We start from the raw sequence: 23314 nt of genomic DNA on the forward strand, positions 1-23314 counted from the left end.
TGAAATATTTTCTGATAGACCTTCCTCTACTGGTGAAACCAATTTTCTTTATGTGCATTTTATCTGCTGTTATGACTGTGGGGAAGGGTCCTGGTGAATATTGCTTCCAGAAGAAAACAGTGTATAAGGGCTGCCCCATCATATATGAAGAAGAGACAGACTACCTTTCTGACCAGTGTAAAGAGGAGAATGGGAGGGGAAGCTAGAAAAGAGGTCAGGTACTAATGTCCTCATCCTCACTGCCACCTTCTTTCAGGGTCAAATCTGGGTGATGAGGGGAAAGCAAGGCCCCCAGTACCTGGGTCAGAAGAGGGAGGCTGTCTCTGTGTGATTCTTCCTGTGTGAAAGGGGCTTCCCTTATACTCTGTTCCCTTTTAGAAACAGCATTCACCTGGACACTCTCCTAGGGCTATAATGGGAGAGTACAGGACTTTGCAATTGGGGCAGTGGTGGGGATAAATTCAGCTATAGACACCTCCAAAGACCAGATGAAACAAGTGTCAGCAGACACAGACTGAGGTCAGGGCCAGCCTAGGCAGGCCACCCCACGGCAGAGGCCATCTAGCACCTAGGGGACCTCTTACGGATCCAGGCCTGCTCCAGTCCCCAGGCATGCCATTTGTGCAGACTGGTGAGGAATTAAGAGATAGAAAACCTTTAAAAATCTGCTTCAAACCAAAATAGATTGAGATGCTCTTTGGTGGCAGGTTTGAGTTTTCAACCACCCCACCACCACTACACAGAGCATTGTGGATGAGGGTGGGCCTGGGGAAGATGAGATGAGCCTTAGTAAATAAAGAGCTACATTTTCTTTGCACACAAAGTGCAGAGTGCACGTCTGAGAGCAGGGCATCTTCCAACACCCACCCACTTGACTCATTTCAGATCTAGGACAAAGTTCACTCCCCTCAGAAGGCTTTTCCTGATTAATTCCATCCCACACATTTGCCAAACACCAGCCATGTACACAGAGCTCAACAGTGAAACAAAAGCTGCCCTCCAGGGGCTTTCAAGGCCGGAAGGGAGACAGATGTGTCACGATTGTAGTCCTAAGTGGAGAAGGGTACTGGTGTTAGAAGCCATAGAATCACAAACTCTTCTGAATGAGAGATTGGGGGTTGATGTTAAGAGTTGATGTTAGAGCTTGGCATCTAAGGACGGGTAAGATTTCACAGTTAGGGATGGAGAGGAGGAACATTCTAGGCCAAGGAATGATTTCTACCAGGGCTCCAAGGCTGGACAGGTAAACTTTTGGCTATTCACAGTTTATTTTCATATGGATTTTCCATATAATTCCTGCATCTGTATTATGTTCCCATTGCTGCTATAACAAATCACCACAAACTTATGGCATAAAACAACATATTTATTATTTCATCTTTCTAGAGGTCAGAAGTCCAAAGTGAGTCTTACAGGGCTAAAATCCAGGTGTCAGCAGGGCTGGTTCTGGAGGCTCCAGAGGAGAGTCTGTTCCTTGCCTCTTCCAGATTCCGGAGGCTGCCAGCTTCCCTTGCTTGTGGCTGCATCAACCCAGTCTCTGCTTCTGTTGCCCCATCTCCTTCCTCTGCTTCTGACCTTCTTGTCTCCATCTGATAATAACCCTAGTGATTACAATGGGCCCATGAGGATAGTTCAGGATAATCACCTCATTTCAAAATCCTTAATATAATCAAATCTGTAAAGTCTCTTTTACAATGTAAGGTAGCATATTCACAATTTTGGGATGTAGGCATCTTTGGAGGGCCCCTATATGCCTACTACAGTATCATTTATGTTACTTCCCTTCTTTTTATTCAGTGAGAATAACTGAGTTAGAATCCTATTAGTGAAATGCAAAAGAAAAATTCAAATATACTTTAAAAAATGTAAACATACTTATACCAATTACGATATCCATTAAGGCAGGGGTCCACAAACCCCGGGCCATGGACAGGTACCAGTTGGTGGCCTGTTAGGAACCGGGCTGCACAGCAGGAGGTGAGCAGCGGGCAATCGAGCAAGTGAAGCTTCATCTGTATATACAGCCGCTCCCCATCGCTTGCATTACTGCCTGAGCTCCACCTCCTGTCCGCATCATGGTGAGTTGTATAGTTATTTCATTATATATTACAATGTAATAATAATAGAAATAAAGTGTACAATAAATGTAACGCACTTGAATCATCCCCAAACCACCCCCACCAAGTGGTCTGTGGAAAAATTGTCTTCCGAGAGACCGGTCCCCGGTGCCAAAAAGGTTGGGGACTGCTGCATTAAGGTATCAAGGTGAACACCATTTAAAACTAACAATTGGGGCTTCCCTGGTGGCGCAGTGGTTGAGAGTCCGCCTGCCGATGCAGGGGACACGGGTTCGTGCCCCGGTCCGGGAAGATCCCACATGCCGCGGAGCGGCTGGGCCCGTGAGCCATGGCCGCTGAGCCTGCGCGTCCGGAGCCTGTGCTCAGCAACGGGAGTGGCCACAACAGTGAGAGGCCCGAGTACCGCAAAAAAAAAAAACAAAAAAAAACTAACAATTGTCCTTGGGGAAATAAATATTATATAATCAAAATCCTCAATAGTTAACATTAAATTGTTTCCTGCCTCCCAACATTGCTTTATTAGTACTTCTCAAACTGGGGCTACCTGGGTCCCAGCAGGTACACCTGATAACCAGAGGTGACAATAATTTGCAGTATAAACACTGCTCCAGTGCCAATTTTATTAATTGTAATGAGCCAGTTAAAACATTTTATGTTAAAAATGAACATGGCTGGGCTTCCCTGATGGCACAGTGGTTGAGAGTCCGCCTATCGATGCAGGGGACACAGGTTCGTGCCCCGGTCCGGGAGGGTCCCACGTGCCACGGAGCAGCTGGGCCCGTGAACCATGGCCACTGAGCCTGCGCGTCCGGAGCTTGTGCTCCGCAACGGGAGAGGCCACAACAGTGAGAGGTCCGTGTACGGCGAAAAAAAAAAAAAAAGTGAACATGGCTATAATACAGAGTAGAATGGAAATTTTGAGTAAATTTAGTAAAACATGAGACTTTACAGAAGCAATGATCTGCTCCAAACTGTGCCTAAGGAATTTCTTCTCTGCTTTAAGGAATATTTTGATGGAACATCTGAAAAGCACTGGTATAAATTAGAATAATTTGTGAAAGTTTTTTGTTTCTCAAAAAAAAATTCAAGAAAATGTCTCCTGATTACATTTAATCCCAGCTGAAAGTGATATAAAATGTTTTCATTGCAGAATATAGAGATCATTTATTAGGCACCAGGAACATCATAATTCATCTATATATAGAACTCAGTTGTTGACGAGTTTCTGCTTCCATATATAACTGAAAACCAATATGTAAAAATATACACAAATTAAACTCTTCATGTTTAGAAGAGGCCCTCTGCAGCTCACCTGGAGTATTTACTTTTTTTATTTTGATTTGAAAAATAAGGGATTTTTTTTAACATCTTTATTGGAGTATAATTGCTTTACAATGGTGTGTTAATTTCTGCTGTATAACAAAGTGGATCAGCTATACGTATACATACATCCCCATATCTCCTCCCTCTTGCGTTAGTTCATATACGATTCTGTTTAAGGTTGGCTTTGTGGGTTCCATACTCAAAGCAATAAACAACAAATTAGAGGAGAAACCTTGTTCCAGGAAACTAAGTTGACAGACTCATACACACACACACACACACACACACACACACACATACACACAACACAGTTAAAATGTGTTATTTTTGACCACCTCTTATACACCAGACATTACCCCATATAATTATGAATATCCTGGGTGTTATTCTCTTTTTACACTCAGGATCAGAGAGGTTGAGAAGAGCTGGGATTCAAAACAAATCATCAAACTCCAAAGCTTGTGATCTTTCTTCTGCAGAAAACTCAGCTTAGTTCCTTAGGAAAGCAGGTGAGAGTGAGTTTAGAGTTTGCTATCTCTGCTAACAAAGAGTTTTTGTTCCTCGAAGTGTGGAACCTGAGTTATGTGTTAAATTTGGCTTCCCATAATAACTCATTAGCCAAACATCCCATGGTCCTGGCACGGAGCTAGATCCAAAACAGCCATAGTAGTAGGAGATTGGTATTTCATCTATCCACTCTTCTTCCTACCTGTAATAAGGTAATTTACCTTCCTAAGATTCAAATGACTCTTTTACTTCTGGGTACCACTTGGATTCCCTTTTTGAATAAAATGGATTTTTATGTATTGTATTTCCAGGGAGCATGTGTTGATTCAGGACATCCCCCCACCCCCCTTCTGCTGTTCATATCACCACTTCCTCTCCTTTTCAGGATCAGTCCTCATGGAGATCACATGAGTGAGTGCTCACAAGTCATTTAAAACAGCTCTTGGCAAATAATAAATGACCTTCAGGGGTTTTCCTTTTATGGAGACTCCATCAATTATGAGAAAGTCAATTATGATGGCTTATTATTAACAGTGAATTAATATGAATTATAAAAGTACACATTTGCTCCTCCACTATTACCCACTGCCCAGCATAAAATAAAATAACCCAAAATAGAATTCCAGATTTTATTAGAGAATATATCTAAAATACAATATTTATTAAGTTATGATACATTATTTGAATGGAAATATACTCTGTATCACAACTATAACAATCTTTACAGATAATACTTCATTTACATCCCTATATTTCAAAAGTCACTAAATTACAACACAATTAATATTTAACGTAACATTGCTACAAATATATAAGAATTTAAAAATTTTCTTTAATTTACCATATTGGAACCACAAACATTTATTTTATCTGATTTACATTACATAGGATCATGACTATTTTACCTGATTTATATTACACAGCTCAATTTATCTCATTATATGGCTTTGCATTCAATCATCCTACTTTCTTATGTTTTAAAAATAGCATTTTAGTGAACAATTGTGAATGCTCATTAGCCCACGTGCTACAAACAAAGTCAAGGTACTTTTCTCCTACTCCTTATATTATTCTCTGTTACAAAAAGGCTACTACCATAAGCAAAGCACCAGTCACAGCAATTCTGTCAAGCCTGACAATTGGTCTAGGTTTTCACATTTTAGTAGTAAGCACATCAGGTCTAGAAGGGTCTAGAAAACCAAATAGATACAAAGCAGCCAGGGTCCAATTCACCAAGGCAGACTTGTGCTTAGCTAAAGGGAAACCCAAAGACTTCACTGGACACGGGCTCTGGGACCATTTTATTTGAAGGAAGCTTTGATTTGTCTGTTTTTCAGTGGCTGAGTCGGACGCCAGTTGTTCACCATCAGGTGTTCAGGTTCTCCCTCTGCGTTGAAGTTAAGGGTACAGAATTTCGATAACTAAAAGACAAAATCAAAGATGAAAAAATTAAAAATAAAAGTTTCACAGGAGTATTCAATTATGTGTTTGTGTTAAATCTTGAAATACATTCCCCAATATTCACAGTTCCATGTTGCAATGTTCAAAATTTAATTTGATTCCCAATAGATATATAATCACATATAGATCAATATATATGCTTTTATACAACAAATCAATTTCTATAAAATACACACAAAATCTTGCTGTCATTTGAAAGGAAATTTTTGGAGAGCTTGTTTTTTTTCCTCTTTTAATTCTATAATCAAACATCAAAAGCCTATAAAATAATTCTGAGATGTAAAGTAATAAGAACAATTCTAGATCCCAATTAAGGTTTGGTTTTCTACCCCAGGGAAGATAAATGACAGCATCTGTACAATTAGATGAAGTGATCCAGGATCTGCAAATTCCGGGGCCGAATGATGGGCTGACATCTCTTCTTAAATTTATAGAAACACAGGAATGAATCTGCCCAAGCTGGGATTTCAAATCCTTATCATTGGTTAATTTTGATTCCCTATTAAATTTGTGTCAGTTCCTGGCACAGTGATGTGACATAGGCAGCCCTCAACCAGTTTCTTTCTTCTTTGAGGTTCTTTTTGCAAATTGGCACTTCCCTTTCCTTAAGCATGACTTGATCTAAATGAAGAGGGGTGGTTTGGGAAGTAATGTAGCTGCCCATGAATCAATAGCCTTGAACCTGATCTCTTTGGTCCACTAATATTCCCTCGATCACCCCCCAGGAAGTCAACTTCATGTAAGCCAACTACTATAACAGGCACAGCCATGGTCACTGCATGCACTGATCACTCGAACAGCACAAACTACACTGTATAGGAAATGTGTATCTGGTCTAAGCTGCTAAAGCAACCTGGAATGACTTTTAATAGACATATTTTCTCTAAGAGATGACTCTTGCCTTTGTCAGGATCCAGAAATGTATTCTGACATAAATAAACTGCAGTAAGCTCTTAGGTGAGTGAGCAGTAGGCTGGGAATTATCACCCATACCTATGCACCCTTGAATATAAAATCTCTTTGTTCCCAGCCTCAGTTTCTTCATAGCTTACAAAAAAGCATTTATTAGGTGACAGACACCTTTCTCATGTAATCTTCAATTTTATCCAACTTTAGAGTAAAAAAGAAAAAACTGCCTAAGATTATAGTTAACAACAACAAATGCTTATTGAGTGCTGAATATATCTGCTAAGCACCGTTGTTGGCACTAGTTGCACAGCTAGAAGCATCAGGAGGAGGATTAAAGCCCAGGTCTGTCTGACTCCAAAGGCCAAGTCCTTCTGCCTGGACTAAATGCTCCACCTGACTTTAGCAAACAGACCTGCTCACTGCTAACAGAGATGGGTTCTTTGAGCACGAGCCAGGTCACGCTTTCCAGGAGAGGAGGGGTGGTCAGTGAACCAGGGTAGGTCCAGTAGTCCAAGCTTTCAGGAAGGAGGCCACGAGGATCAAAGTTAGTGAAGTCGGCACTCTTACCCTGGAACAAGGAAATACACGTGTTAAAAATGTCACATGATCAGAGTAGGGGGGAGGCAGGAGAAGAGGAAACAGAAATATTCCCCTCTGGTACCCAGAAAACTTTCAATTTTTTTAAAGGGAAGTTCCATGTTCACCAGAAAACAGAATAAAACAAATTAACAGAAGACATTTGACATGGAAATTTAGACTGGCAGATATGAGCAAGAGAACCTGACTATTAATTTCACCTATCCATTTTCTCACCTTGTCCTCTAAAACAGAGGTACCCAACCATTTTGGCTGGTTTCGTGGAAGACAATTTTTCCACGGACCAGGGGAGGGGGTGGAATGGTTTGGGGACGATTCAAGCGTATTACATTTACTGTGCACTTTATTTCTTTATTACATTGTAATATATAATGAAATAATTATACAACTCACCATAATGCAGAATCAGTGGGAGCCCTGAGCTTGTTTTCACTTGACACCCACCGATAGGGTTTTGATATGAGTCTGCAAGCAATTGATTTATTATGGTCTCTGTACAGTCAAACCTCTCCTCTAATGATAATCTGTATTTGCAGCCACTCCCCAGTGCTAGCATCATTGCCTCAGCTCCACCTCAGATCATCAGGCATTAGATTCTCATAAAGAGTGTGCAACCTAGATCCCTCGCATGTGCAGTTCACAGTAGGGTTTGCACTCCTATGAGAATCTAATGTCACCACTGATCTATAAGGAGGCGGAGCTCAGGCGGTAATGTGAGCTATGGGGAGCGGCTGTAAATACAGATGAAGCTTTGCTTACTTGCCCACCACTCACCTCCTGCTGTGTGGCCCAGTTCCTAACAGGCCACGGACTTGTCTGTGGCCGGGAGTTGGGGACCCCTGCTCTAAAATAATCCCTTATATTTTTCTTTAAGTCATTCATTGATCATAGCCAGTATTTAAAGTGAAATTGCTGCCACTGAAATGAGGCAATTTTAGGTTGCTGTAACAGAAAATATATAGTATCCTTGACGAGGAGGTAATTGTCTTGCTGTCCTATTTGATGGCTCGGGCAGAACTGAAGAACTGTATTCAGTCCTGGACACCATGCTTTTAGAGCAACAGAAGCAACAGGAAAGAGTTACTGGAAGAGTGACAAGCTTGCTGCAAAGAGACAACTGTCATGTAAGACTAGTTAAAGGGGACTAAAGATAATTAGCCTGGGGGTAGGTAAAAGGCTGATAGAGAATAGGGTCAAGTGGAAGGAAGATTAGGTTTTGCTTTGGTTCTTTTTTTTTTTTTTTTGAGGTATAATTGACATGTTATATCAGTTTCAGGAATACAATGTAAAGATTCAATATTTGAATATGTTGTGAAATTATCACCCACAATAAGTCAACACCTGTCAACATATATAGTTACAGAATTTTCTTTTCTTGTGTTAAGAACTTTTAAATATACTCCTCGCAACTTTCAAGTAGGCAATACAGCATTATTAACTATAGACAATATAGTACTTATTTTGACTTATTTATAAGTCATCCCCACGACTTATTTTACAACCGAAAATTTGTACCTTTTGACCCCTTTCACTCATTTTGGCCTCACCCCCACCTCTGGCAACCACCAATCTATTCTCTGTACTTTTGAGTTGGTTTTTTGTTTGTTTGCTTGTTTTGTTTTGCTTATTTATTTAGATTCCACATATGAGTTCATATGGTATTTGTCTTTCTTTCTTTGACTTATCTCACTTAGCCTAATGCCCTCAAGGTCCATCCATGTTGTCACAAATGGCATGATTTCATTCTTTTTTATGGCTGAATCCATTACATCTATCTATCTATATACCACATTTTCTTTATACATTTATTTGTTACTGGATGCTTAGGCTGTTTCTATCTTGGCAATTGTAAATAATGCTCCAGTGAACGAGGGGGTGCATGTATCTTTTTGAATTAGTGTTGTAGGATCAGGTTTATTCTATGTGAATCAAGGGAGTCAAGCTCAGGGTAACAGGTAAGCATTTCAGAAGATAGATGCTGCTTCGATTTGAGGATGAGTTTTATAAAGCCAGGTTGCTACTGCTGATGGTAGTATTTATAAGCAGATGCTCCATGACCTCAGCACAACTGTGCTGTGGAGCGGATTTAAACATGAATTCAAAGAGGTCACAGAATATAAATCTCCACAAAGCATGACTTGACTTGTCATGTTCACCACTGTATTTCCTAGATTAACAAAGTGACCAGAATGTAGTGAGTACTCAGCGAATATCTGCTGTATGAATGAGTGAATAATTTGACCAGATGATCTTTCAGCCTCCTTGCAATCATGATTTTCTCTGACTCTTGCATATGGATGTTCAAATGATGGGAAGCAAGATTAAATAAATACAAGTCTTAAAATTATACAAGTATTAGGATCAACTTTGGGTTAAAGATAAATTAAATAAACGCATAAGCAACATTTTACCTTTATTAACTGCTCATCTAAGCACCACACGTCAAACCGAGACTACTCAATTTGAGCAAAAGAATTTTCAAAACTGAGTGGGATATGGAAAATAGGTACCTTATTCAGGTGGCAAAAAATTCAACTATACCTTTGCTTTAATGGAATCCAGCGCATCAACGACTTTCTGGAGGCCTGGTTTAGCATCACCAATCTATAGAAAGAGACAAGGGACAAGATAGTGTATTCCAGTTGGCACTACACCAGCTTTTAGTTAGGGCAGCTCTATGGTAAAATTTCTCCAAATAGCAAACCAAAACCCACCATTTGTTACACGCCACCCATCAGTCTTAGTTTGATTTCCCTTCTTTCACTGACAACCTCCTTCTGCTTCTGCCCCTGTAGTTCCCCTGAAATTACCTTCTCAAATGTCACCAGTGATCTCCAACTGCCAAAGCAAAGAGCACTGTTCACGTGCTTACTTTAAGCTTCATGCAGGATTTTGTGCTATCATCTTCCCTCCTTTTAAAAATTCTCCCCTCTTTTGGCTTTCCTCCTGCTCTCCAGCCTCCCAAATCTCCCTTGACTCCTGTATTCATTTTTAGTCATTTAATCAGCATCTTTCCTTACAGTTTGAAGTTTCTTAGGGTTGCTTGCTGAGCAGTTTTACCCTCCCTCTTCATGCTCTCCTCGGATGATTTCATATACACTTGTAGCTTCCACCTTGACACAGGATTTCCAGAATCATGAATCTGCAGCCCAGACCTTTCTCCACTGGGTTGACAACTATCCAGAGGGCAGCTCAACCTGTATGTCCTACTCTTGTTGCCTGAATTCTCCAATATGGAGTCACTGTCCTTCACTTCTCCAAAACTTGGTCTTAATTTAGCACTATCATAAAATAGTACTTTCTAGCTTAAGGTTGAATGAAAAAAAAAATACTAGTATTCATCCAAAATATGCCTCTGTCTCATTTCACATTTCACATGTATATACCCTTCACATTTACATCCAAATGGTACCTATGAAATACCTCTGCAATTTTGTCCCCCATCTCTACTGCTACTAGCAGATGCACGGGAAAATAAGCCTGAAAATACTTCAGAGCCAAAGGCATTTCCTAGGCTCTTTGTAGAATGTCCTATTTGTTATGAATGTTCTGTCCAGTTAATCTTTTTTGAAAACAGGGAATAAAAAGAATTGGGCCATCAACTAACCTTCAGAAAAATACCCAAAACAGCCAGTCCGTCAGGCTGTTGCGCTGCTTTTCCAAACTCCCCGTACTTGGTGTTCCAATGAACCAAGTGGAGCTAAAGTTGGAGACAAAACCACAAACAACAAATGATTTACATGATAAAAGCCTACACAGCTATCTAGCGATCTTTTCTTCACAGCTAGAGGTTACTAAAGAAAGTGAAAATGTGGATAATTTTAAATCTAAACTTGTATTTTAATTCTAACTGGCATAATATCAAGTGATTCCTTCAACAACTCTAAGAAAAAGAGTTGCATACTTTTGAGGAAAGACAGAAAGTTTATTTCTAGATTTCCATTAAAACAGGATCCTCCAATTTGAATTTATTAATTTTGTGCAAATGGAGGTCTTAGAGAAAGTTTTGCAGCATTAATCGTAATATCACAAATAAAAGTTATAAAAAGCAAATGTGAAGGTCCTTTGTAAAATAGGGGGTTTGAGTTTACAAAATTAAGCTTTTGAAAGAAAAAAAGTGTATCTTACCTCTGCAGCATATTTCTTTTTATCCACAGTATGCTCAGAACCTTGCTCATCAGATGAACCCCAGTGAAAGTGAAACTGAATCAACCTGTAGGTGCCAGTGAGGGGTCCTCCTTCTAGCACTAAAATTAAAAAATATATATATATATACACACACACACACATTTACATACACACACACTCATACATATGCATGTGAAACACACACTACTGAATATTACAATCTTTAATCCCATTTTATAGTACTAAATTTATGCCTGAACCAACATTTTCACTCTGAAAATTCAATCTAGACTCAGGTTTAGTCTACAGAGCTGAAGAGGATCATTTCAACTGTTTTATTTTTTCCTCACTTTTGTTGACTGAAGGATGGATGCTTTTCCCATCTGTTTTCTGAGCACAGTGGCACTTCTCTTCCAGATTTTTTTGGGGCCTCCTCATAGGTTCAGGTTCAGGTTCAGAGAGAGGAAATTTTCAGGGGAACTATGAATTCCTCTGTGAATCAGCGAGGAAGTGCCCACAGCTACTCGTCAGTGCTGGTCTGCTGCACACCTGCAAGCTGAGGAATCTCTCCTCTGCCACGGCCCAGTGACTGACCTTCAGCCGGCCTTGCTAACCTCTGATACCAGTTCTTACCAGAATTTGTGAAACAATAAGCATTCCCTTGAGCTTAACAACATAAAATCAATTTTCCTTACACAGGCTTTTTCCTTACACAGGCTTACAATTTTCCTTACACAGCAGATTGTCACTGCTACTAATTAGCTTTATACCCTTAAAATGTTCTATTTGACTTTCTGATCTTAATTTGCTCATTCGTAGAATGGATACCTCTAATTATTTACTACTTCACTAAGAATTGACTGATCATCTGTGAGACGCAGTGCATAATGCTTTCTTGAAATTCTAACTTTAATAACCATCCCATGATTCTACTGTTCTGATATTAATGTAACTTTATTATACTTAAATCCATATTAGAAATCACATTCTTAGACTAGAGTCTATCTGTAGATAATTAATGAGCTGTGTCTTAAGAGAGGATTAAAATAGTAAGAAATCACTGTTTCCCCCATTCCCTCCAAAAAGCCTTTTACCTAATTTATATGTATTAATGGGACTTAACTGATAAAAGCTTTTAAAATTAGTTTAGTTCTACTACTTCAATTTTATTTCTCTAGAACTGGGATTAGAACACCTTTTGCTATAAGTGTATTTTATTAGCTTTGATTTATAATTCCACAGAGTAATGAGCCCAAACTAATTTTGGCTTTGTAAAACCAAGGGACAAAGTCTGTACAAAAAGTTTGTTCGCTCAACTTCACCTAAATATGCTTAGATGGCAGCAATACCCATTCATCTATTCAAAGAAAAGATAAAGCTGGCTGGAAGATACTTAAGCAGTCAGGCCTTTCTATGGCTCCTGATACAACCTCTGGCTGCCAGATCTGCCTTACAATAGGCCAGGAGAAGAAAAGAATAAAAAAAAAGAAAGAGAACAAATTATAAAAGGTATTACATTACAGATCTATTAAGAAACATGAATTTGGATGTATTCTGATAATATCACATCTCTTGAAACTTAACTTTTATTGTAAAAGTGTTTTTCTAAATCTGATAAGGAAAGAATTATCCTTATATCCCCAAAATAGACTTTTTCCAAAATGAAGGAATTCCCATTTTTCATAATTATATATACCCTTAAAACAAAATACATGTTTATAAGGTAAATTGATACCAAAATTAATTCCTTTATAATAACTTTTTTAAACTACTAACTAACTGGCTGATCATAAAAACCATTTGTAACATCATTAATTCTGCCAAATGGCAAAATTAGTTAAATAAAACCATAGTAAGCATCTGAGATAACTGATCATATTTCAGAAAAGATTTAGAATTAGGCAAGAGTATATGAGCTTTTATTAAATAAGGTTTTCTAATACTAAAAAAAAAAAAAAAAAAGAAACACTCTAAGTTCAAAGATTAAACACTTTCAGGGCTAATCTATTATTCCCAGATACCTGTTTGAACTCCTGTTAAAATAAAACTATGTTGCTATGTAGATTAGAAGCCCACTGTAATTAGGAAAGGTATTAAATTTTTGAAGTTTAATTGCTACAAAAAGCAGCATTTCTGGCCTTCTTCAACTAATTGGTCATTCCTCAGCAAACTCTTAGCATGGAGTTTAGTCAATGAAATCCCTCAAAACATTGTTATAATAATAAATTGCCATAAACTCTAATAAAGGTAGCATACATCTTTTTATTTGAGAAATAGGAAAGACAAGGTTAAAGATGGAGCTTATGCAATATTCTGGATCTACTTATTTTTTTACTTAATTTGATTGCTCCAAGCCATTTTCTAAACTACCCCAGTTTAAAATAAAACATGGTTTTCTAATGCAAAAATAATTTTAAAGAATATCAGAAATTGCTGATATTCTTTTAAAAAATTGTTTATTTTTTCCTCTGTAAAGTCTGTTAGTGGGGCTCTGAAGAGTCAATCACCTCTTGTACCATAGAAATGTTTTCCACAAGTGATAGAGATACATAAATGGGGTTTTCTACTCAAAGACTCAATGTCTTGTTCAAGACTTCTCCAAACTTAATTTAAATCCAAACCTCAAAACCAAGAGCCCCAGAAGAGTTTAACTTTTATGGTCTTCCATCAATTATACATACTATATATAAAACACAAAATAAGCACTAAATGTAATATTATAATCTGTCTTCCTATACATATTACTTTTGTAAATTATACATTACTTGTGAAAAGTAAGAGATTCATTCCAGTAATATTGAAATAAATTAGATACTTATATAAATTAAAAATTTAATGTTAAAAATTTTTTTCCTTCTTAATCACTTTATTATTACTTAATATAAGATGCATCCAAATAACAAACTAAAGACCTTAGTGAATGTCAATAATCTCTCCTAAATCCAAAATATAAATAAACTACTCCCAATAATCCTTAGTTTAAAACTAAAATTTAAGGGATTTCCTATTAATGAAGTAAATGAATAAGTCTACTAAAAACACATTTCTAGCAGGTGAATAATTTGAAATTTATTAAATCGGTTTTGGTTTTTCGGCAGTGGTCAATAATCCTAGGGCTACCTACTAAGGTTAAAAAAACAAATGTCAGTGTAGACAAATCTGAGAAATAGACACCCACATTCCATTTCTTTTTATGTAGTGAAATGTTTAGCTGTCACTTTCACTAGTGTAAGCACAATTAAGATTCAAGAGAACAGAAATTTTCAGTTTCAGGTTTATGGCAATTGTACGAGAGTAAAAAAAAAGTAACTCTTTGACATGAACATTATTAAATACAGTGTCTAGGATGCTTTTGTCAGTTTTATAGAAGTTTAGGGTTCTGTTCACACCATTAGCAGTAGGCAGGACAAGCCCTTCCATTTTTTGTTGTTCTGTTTCCTTTTAACTTATAATTGTTTGTAAAAGGAAAATGTTAAAGCTTCAAAAGCAAGTCTGTGAAAATCAAGCAGGACTCTTGTATGACGATCCATCATATCATACAAACAATGATCTGCTTGAAATGAGCACAGGTGAACTCAGCTTCCTTCCTTCTCTTTCTTGAAATAATAAAAACAGATAAAAATATTCCAATTTCTAAAAGCAGAAATGATGTGAGAGTTGTATATGGGTTGGCCCAATAATTCGAACATTGGTTTTTCAATGATATTTGCCTCTAACTTTGCTACAAAGCAGGAGAGTTTTAAACTCATTAATAAAAGTTAATAAGTTAGCAGGAGTTAACAATTTGACTACTATTCTTTTATCCCAGATGAAGCATGTAATAAAAGATCTCAAGCAGGAAGATTTATTTTTTAATAATAAAAAAAAACCTAACAGAATTAACAATTTTTCATTAATTTAAGGTGGTTTATTTTTAAAGGAATTTAGAAGATTGATGAGAGCTTTAACCCAAGCTTCTAGTTAAAGCCTATTAACTCCGCATTTTAAAAGATTTCTCTCAAGCTTAAACATAGCAATAAATTCCACTTCAGTTCCTTATACCCAAGTATTTAAGTTTGGGTATAAGATAACATTTAGGATACATCTGAAAATCTGAGTCCATGAGAAGTTCTAGAAGACTGAAATCTCACTGGGGGTGGAGGGGGGAAGTAAATGAACTGAAGCATTTAACTACAGAAAATAAAGGATATCTAAAAATGTTAACACCATGAAAATAATTCCTAACAAAAAGCTATGATAAACTGTCCATTTTAAAAAACTGAGTGACCAAAATGAAAAATTATTTTTTGACTTAAGTGAACATAAAAGTATATCAGTTTTTAAAAACATGGTACAAGTACAAACACACTAAATATTAACTATGATGGTCCTTCAAAGATTCTTATTCAATTTCTATTTTTAAGTGGTTGCCATTTAGTCTCATTCCAACAAACTAGGAAGGAGATGATTAGCAAGTAACTTAAACTCTTGAGCGTTCTGTTTCTTCATGTTTATTTTAAGTGGGTTTGACTAGAGTATCTCTACCATTTGTTCTAACTTGAGAGTCTAGGATCTTAAAAAAAAAGTCTAAAGGGTGTTTCTCTGCATGGTATGATTGGTTTTGTTTCACTTTTTTTTCTTTTTTCTATCCTGTAGATGTGTTTTCCCTTAACATCAGCATTTAATATATTCTGTATTCTAGAAAAAAAATGCTTCCTGTTTAATCAAAACAACTGCAAATGTTGAAGAGATATGGGCAAAAGTACAAAGGAGTCTTCCGTATTTAAAGGAGAACAAGTCTTTCTAACATTCACTCCTCTTGTTTTTACTGTACCTCTTGCCTAGCTCTCTCAAGTCCCCCATGTTTCCTACTTCCTTTTGCCTGGAGTCTCCTCCAAGAAACTGAAATCCTTCAAGCCTCATCCTTCAACCACAAACTTTATTCACCCTGAAAAATCTTTTCTGACTTGCTCAGGCCAACTCCAAACCTGCTTTCCATATTTCCTTGGGATACTTCCCTGTTGCACTTATCAAAGTGACTGTCAGCGTCTACTATTTCTATGTCTTTCTACCTGAGGTATCACCATCATGGCCTCTGGGGATTCAGGAGAGGGACCAGGACTCCATCCTGCCCTCAAGATGCCTAGCTTGTCTTAACATATAAGTGGTATTTGTAAGAATTTTGTTTTTTTGCATAAAACTAGGTGAATAATACCTCTGTCTCTAAAGACATGGGTTTGAGCCTCTATCTGAACCACTTGATTTTCATCTGTTTCACAATCTAAACATGGCCAGTTGCTTTAGTAATGTATGTGTTATTCACCAGAAGTAGTTAGACAAAGGTGGCTAGCTCTCATCAGTTCCTGCTTATGTAGAAATCCGTCAGAACTTGACATATTCATGGTAAGACATATTACTATGTAATAATGTCATATATAAAATCAGTACATAGTTTAATATAATAAATGGCATGTTTGGGACAATATAAAAGTAAGATTTTAAAATGCCATCAAGTGATGGGAAGTAATTTTAAAGCTAATTAAAAACTTAATTCAAAAAACTTATCAGAGGTGCAATAGCTACAGCAATTGCCTAATAAAGGCAGTCAAATGGTGTGTAGACCCGACAAGAGCAATGGTCATTTATTGAGGAACTGTTAGGTGACAAGCACTAGGTTTTATATGTCTGTCCCATTCAATCCTTCCTCTGTAATAGATACTGCTACTCCAATTTTACAGTTAAGAAAACAAAAACTTAGGTTAAGTTACTATCACTCCCAAGAGGGGAGGAAGGAAGAATTTTTTCAAAACTGTACTGAATACTTTGGATAGCTACTGAAAGAGAATAGTCAACTCTATTATAATGACGATAATTACATTTATATACCATGTGAGTACTATAGGTCATTACTCCAACATTCTGACAGCATTATTGAATGTTGTCTCTTTCTTCCCTCATTTTGCCCCAATGCTCCCTGCCCCCCACCCCCAGACTCCCACACCACCACACATAATGTGTTTGTAGCTCCATTCACTCAGTGCCCTTCAGAGGAAAGCACTCAGGAAAATAGGACACTGGCAACAAAATCAAGGGGATTGTTCTCCTATTTCTAAGCAAGAAGAAAAGGACAATTCAAAGGGCATTCTGTAAACAGCCTCACTACAAATAAATTATGGTAATTGGTTTTGTCAGTAATGGACCAGGTATGTCCAACCAACTCTAAAACATTTTCCTTTGTGGAATAAATTTCTGGGTGGATACCAAGATACACGACCACCTTTATCACACTAGCCCAATGCTGAGAAAATATTTGTAAATACAATGTTTCCAAGAATTTCAGGATTTTAAAGTATTAGGTTTCCATCACTCTTCTCACTGCTACCTTGCAGATCACCCTAGGATGTGCTTTTTCTTGGATAGGCATCAATTCTGGGAAACAAATATTTTAGAGTCTTAAAAGTTCAAGTTTTGCAAATCTCATCTTTGCTGATCTCTGTTGCCAGGGCACCTTGCCTTTTGTGACTTTTCCCAGGCATATCACAGTTATTCAATGCCCTACATAGAAACCAGGAATTTTACAGGGAGAGACAGCCCCTGCCACTTCAAAGTAATTAGCCTACTCCTCAGAGACTGCAACCTAATGAAGATTATCAGAGTGTAGTATTACAGGGGTCCTGCTGCTGCTTCTGTTAAGCTGGGAAAACAGCTACTGGCTGAACTGCACAAGTTATTTTTTAAACACTGACCTGCTTTGTCCTGGGAGTCATCAAACTCCACGTTGAAAGAGTGACCGTTGTTGATAATTCTCCGGGAAGTCGCTTGCTCATAGCGAAGAGACAGAGGCTTCAGGGTAGGGTCATGAACGGCTGCCTGGGTGTGGATGTCAACAGGGGACTGGCGCTCTCCATTGGCGATGGGGAAGTCCTTATGCCATTGCTCGGGTCCTGGGTTTGAGAACAGACGTGTGAACTCCCCAGTGTGGGGAAGGGCACATGCAGACCCCTAGAAAAGGGCAATGCCTCTGGAGCCAAACTGCTCAGCTCCAGTTTTGGCGGCACCACCGAACAGCTGAATAACCTTTGGGAAAACATTTAATCTGTGCCTTAGTTTTCTCATTTGTATTAGGGGGTAATAATAACATCTAGCTTATAGAGGTTGGTGTGAGAATTAGAATCAATACATGTAAAGCTTTTAGAACAAGCAGTGAGCGCCATATAAATATTAGCCATTTTTATGCTCCTTTTACTGAAATTGAGCAACTGACACTGGGTTTGTGATTAGGATTTGGGATATGCAAGCTCACTTAGGACACTCCAGCAGATCGGAATTCCTTCCTCTAGTCCTCGGACTAGATGTAAGGACAGAGTCAACTGCTCAGGCCTGGGCACCCCTCCCTTAATGGTCAGGATCCCCATGACCTGGGGATCCCCAACCCCCTAAAGATGTTCAAAGATGCGCCAGACACATCTTTCCCTTGCGTTTGCTGGCCCGGGAGAACCCAGATCTGCGGCCCTGATAAAACCGGGTTCCTGGTGACCTCCTAACATAAGAAGTCGAGAGATGAAGGGAAAACTCAGAAATCAACGCAAAGGATTCAGACCAGCCCAAGAAAATGCCCCGGAACAGTTCGTGCTGAGAGTCTTAGCCACAGGTGGTGCTGAGATGAAGTTGCGGGTGGGTGGGTGAAGGGGGCTCCCTAATTTCTCTGCGATCAACTAAAATGTTTCCTTACAGCCCTTCCTAGTTTATTCCTGGGTCGGGATAGGATGGTCTCCGGCTCGTGACCCTGGAGTGACTGTCCGTGGGTCCCGCGGCTGCGGCTGCGCACCCCTTTCCCCGGGCCCTGCGCACCGCAGCGGGACTCGGATTCCTCGACGGTGGTCTAGGGATCTGTGCTGGGGGCATCCCGTGCCTGGGAGCGGCGGGCGGGGCGGGCGCCGGAGGCGCACCTGAGCCTCGGGTGCTCCGGACGGCAGCGGTAAACAGTAGGTGCGGGCGCTGCGGGTACCGGGGCCCTGGGCGCCGCACCGCGCCGTCCGCCGGCCGCACTCACCGTTGTGCTTGCCGTATCCCCAGTGATGGGACATGGTCGCGCCGTAGGTCCGGGCAGAGGAGTTGGCGCGGATCTAAGCGGCGGCTGCTCTGGCGCCTGCAACGTGTGTCCGCGGGTCGCGCCGTAGCCGGCTTTTATAAGGCTCCCGCCAACTTCGTGCTTGGGGGCGGCCCGGGGGAGGGGGCCCCGGGTGGACCTGGGCGACGCGGGGAGGAGGTGACAGGCGGAGGTGATCTCCCCGCACTCGGGGCGGGCCGGGCTGGAGAGGCTCCGGGGGCGGGGAGAACGCCCTCCCGGCGGGCGCTCGGCCAGGTTCAAGAACTCCTCTCCCAACGCCCGGCTCCCTCGGCCCGCGGCCCGGGTCCCCGGTCCCTGGGCAGCCAAGAGGCTCCGAGCTCTCTGCGCGCGTGGCGGCGGCGGCGGCGGCGGCGGCGGCAGCTGCTCCTGGGCTCCTGGGTTGGACTGGGCTGCGGAGCGTCTACGTGCACCCCATCCCCCTCCGGGGCGCTGAGGCTGGCGGCAGAGCTGACAGCTCGGGACCCGGGCCCGGTGCCTCTCATCCCCTGTCCCCTTTGTGACCGCATCCTTGGCCTCGGAGCCCTTCCGCCCAGCCCCATCGGCCCCACCCGCGCCGAGGTCTCCAGCCCGGAGGGTTGCTGACCGGTATCCCCGGCCCTGGGCCGGCAAGCTCGGTTAGGAGCTTTGACCTTGGGGCAAATAGGGATACGGTCCGTTGAGGCGCTGGGGAGCGAGCCGCTTAGGGCTGAGAACCACGCTCCCCCTGCTGGAAGGCCGTGGAATAAATCAAGAAAGAGGAGAGAGTCTCTTTTGCATAAGTCCAAACTGAGGCGAGCAAGGGAGAATGCATTTCCTTGAGAGCTGTCAAGGTCTCATATAAAGTGCTCATCTCCTCCTATCTTCTTTTTCCTCTTTAAAAAATTAACGTTGCGGGAGAGACTTCCTAGTTGAGTACATATTAATTTAAAGCAATCAAAACTTCTAAAGAATCACTTTTCTAACAGGAATTGGGTAAAAGAAAGAATTTCTTGCAAAAAGATGAGAATTTCCTTGGCTGACAAAGGAAACTTGGCATCTGGCATACCTAAAAACCAATTGAAAGAAATTTAAGACAGGATATTTTTGAGACAAGGCAGCATTATAGCTTTCCTGGGCCCTAGGCATTTTGCCTTTATGGGTCCCTTCTTCATAAACATACTCACACACACATACAGGTATTTATGGCTGTATTGATATAAAGATTAATACCTTAATATTATATATTTAAAATTTTTCTTTGATCTAAATGTTCAATTTTTTTCTTCTGATTTTAAAAGAAACTATTTTCATGGATATTGAAAAGTGTTGTGAGCCTGAGCTACTGTTTTTCCTGTACCTAATGGGTAAGTCAGGACTGTTTTGAGGTGGGGACAGAATTCATTTCCCTCAGGGGGCTTTGCCACAAAAAGTGGAGAAGGATTTTCTTTCCTGTGGATCTCTATGATCTTTGAGAGCATAGTATTAGGGTTAAAACTGGGGCAGAAAGACACAGTTTTACACAGTTCTATCAGCCTTAACATCATATTACTCTTATAGACAAATAAAAGGATAAGTTATAATATTAGTGTAAATTTTTGTAATGTTGATCTCAAAATCATTATTTACTATTTATATCAGTCAATTCCACACAAACAAATATGATTCATATTTAGATTTACTTGTTTTTGTCCTAAGTATCCAGAAAAGTGTATACCTCTTTGTGTTGGGGTCTTCTGGTTGATGTCACCGTGAATTCTTAGGCAATGAGCTATTTTTGATTTCTAGTAACATCAGAAAATGTAGTTTGTAGTTACAAAGAACCTTTTATTTATGCCTCTGTAGCTGCCTAGTCTCTTGTGGAGCCCAGTATAATAATTTTGATTCTTTGCATAATTTTGAAATATTTACTTAATTCAAAAGGAGAGGGCCTTGCAGTTTCTACGAGACTCTTCACCAGGCCCTGGGGATGTAAAGTTGGTAAGTGCTAAGAGTTGAATACTAAGTCTATGAATGTAAAGCGGGTTCTAAAGACTCTGTGAAGCTAGCTAGGCTTTCAGAATCCTTGGAATCCTTGTGTCTCTCTCATTTTCTGTGGAGCTGGATTGTGGCTTTACTAACATGGAAGTAACAAGAGTATATTTTGATTATTAAATATCTCTAAAACTTCAAACACCACCAAACTGCAGTTCAGAAAATAGATTCTTATTATTCAAGTGAGTTTCTCCCTTCTCTCTCACTTCTAGAAAATGAACTCATTTTCAGTGGAGCAGGCCCTCCCCACAGAGCTGTGCTTGGGGAGAATGTCACATGCTCACTGCAGGGCAGAAAATATATCTCACCTTTGGATATTCAGCAGAGATCTACATTTTTTTATTAACTTTTTTTATTACAGTGATTGTCAATACTTTTTTCGGTCCATTTTTTTTCAGTGCTGGAGATGGCTTTGTGCCTTCATGTAGATACATTCAGAATGTAACTTTATTTTACTGAGGGCATTCTTAGCAGGCAGTCATAATTCAGTTATGTTCAAAAGACTACTCTAAGATTGGATTTTTAAATATAAAAAATATTAATTTTCCTGTCCCCATGTTTCTACTAGAGGGAAAGACTTGTTCATTTCAGAATAATTCTAAATAAAGAAACTGTACAGTATCTGAATAAAGGCACTTTTTTCCTGCCCCAGGAGGAAGAAATGGCAGGCTATAGATCAGGGAAATATAATATAAAAATCTTGAAGTCCATGCTCTAATTATCATAATAAAAAGGCTTCTAACATATTAATCTTGCTAAAAATATAAAATAAAATGGAAAAGTATTTGCTTTTCCCCCCCTCAAAGTAAAGATATTGTTAGTATATTTTACAAGGTGAAATATACATAGTTTATTAAACATTTAACTACAGAACTAATAAGATAATAAAAAGTTAACTAGTCTCATGTTTGTTACAATCATAGTTTTCAAGTAAATATCTATGCAGGCTAAGAGCCAATCCCTTCCTGGGGCTCCTGTAGGTCTTTGCACACATATTCATCCATCCAAGTATTTTCGATAGCACATTCTAATCAGACACTATTATGATCATCAAGTTGTAATCCACCATCCCAAGAAGCTGCTGGCTGCTCATTTGTGAAGTAGGAATAATGACACACACCTCAGGGTTATTATAAGGATTCAATTAGAGACTATGTATAAATCACCTGCTACATCAAGGCACTCAGTAAATGGCTATTCAGTTCACCCCAGACAGTGCTAAACCGTTAGAATATAATGTAATAAATGCAAAATTAAATACCTGGGCAAGGTTCAGGGAAACAAGAAGAATGAGCTTTCTGCAGCATGCAGCTTTTTGTAGGGGGAGGGAGGAGTGTTTGGGCTATGGAGAAGTCCATTCTAGCACACTTGCATATTTGTTTTTCTTATTAAACTGAGCCACATAAGGTTGGGAACTGTATCACATTATTCACCTCCGAACCCTAGGTATCTATGACTTTTATCTGGCATGAGCCCCCGGACACAACTAGTAACTACCCAAGTAATGCTGTTTGAAATTATGAAGTCACTAATCCAAATGGAGGCAATAGCAGTTACTCTGTACAGAAGCCAGTCGGTTAACAAATAACATTGTGCTGAAATTAGACTTGGTTTTGAATCTGGGCTAATTTACTAGCACTCTGACCTTGGGCAAATTGCTTGGTCTTGCAAAGATTCAATTTCCTCATTTGAAAAACTAGGATAATAAAATTACCCACCTGCTAGAGCAGGCAAGGACTAATGTACATAATTTGTATAAAAGATTTAGCACAGTGCCAATATTTAGAACTTGATAAATCCTAGTTATCATTACTACTATTATATATGTTTTGAACTCCTGTTATGTGTTTACTATTTTTTAGGTACTATGTGGGCTGTAAAAACTGTAGTCATCTATCCATTCATTCATTCAATAAATCAGTCAAGTACTGTTATGTGCCGGGCTGCAGCATACGAGCTGCAGCCATGCACCAGATCCACAGAGTCCCTGCCTTCGTGGAGCTTACATGGGGATGGATGGGGGCAGAATACAATAAATGAATAAGCAACAAGAAAAGTGAATTTCCAGTGAGGTAATGAGTAACGGGGTGGATGTTATTGTAGGTGCAGTGGTTATGGTAGACCTATTGAAAGCAGTGGCATTTCTGGAACCATTAAGGAAAGACCTGGGGAAGGACATTTCAAGCAGAGGAAAAAGTAAATGTAAAGGCCC

The 23314-nt window shown here is 39.5% G+C and overlaps 1 protein-coding gene across 1 annotated transcript; it reads right to left on the reverse strand.

Moving 5' to 3' along the window:
* Positions 1–4523: 4523 nt before the first annotated feature.
* LOC114895686 (carbonic anhydrase 2) lies at positions 4524–19289 on the reverse strand. The gene is made up of 7 exons (XM_029223251.1): positions 19036–19289; positions 17729–17926; positions 11004–11122; positions 10483–10575; positions 9417–9479; positions 6691–6846; positions 4524–5329 (listed from the first exon to the last, which is right to left on the reverse strand). Exons 1-7 carry the CDS (start codon positions 19067–19069, stop codon positions 5210–5212), a joined length of 783 nt encoding a protein of 260 aa, XP_029079084.1. The 5' UTR covers positions 19070–19289; the 3' UTR covers positions 4524–5209.
* Positions 19290–23314: the final 4025 nt, after the last annotated feature.

This window comes from Monodon monoceros, unplaced genomic scaffold (assembly GCF_005190385.1).
Source record: "Monodon monoceros isolate NGI ecotype Baffin Bay Population unplaced genomic scaffold, NGI_Narwhal_1 Super_Scaffold_14, whole genome shotgun sequence".
Taxonomy (NCBI): Eukaryota; Metazoa; Chordata; class Mammalia; order Artiodactyla; family Monodontidae; genus Monodon; species Monodon monoceros.

Coding starts and splice junctions, on each gene's coding strand:
- LOC114895686 (XM_029223251.1), bottom strand. CDS start 19,069: ATGTCCCATCACTGGGGATACGGCAAGCACAACG. Junction 17,927..19,035: donor GGGATACGGCAAGCACAACG/GTGAGTGCGGCC, acceptor TCTCAAACCCAG/GACCCGAGCAATGGCATAAG. Junction 5,330..6,690: donor TCTCTGTTAGCAGTGAGCAG/GTCTGTTTGCTA, acceptor TTTGTCTTTTAG/TTATCGAAATTCTGTACCCT.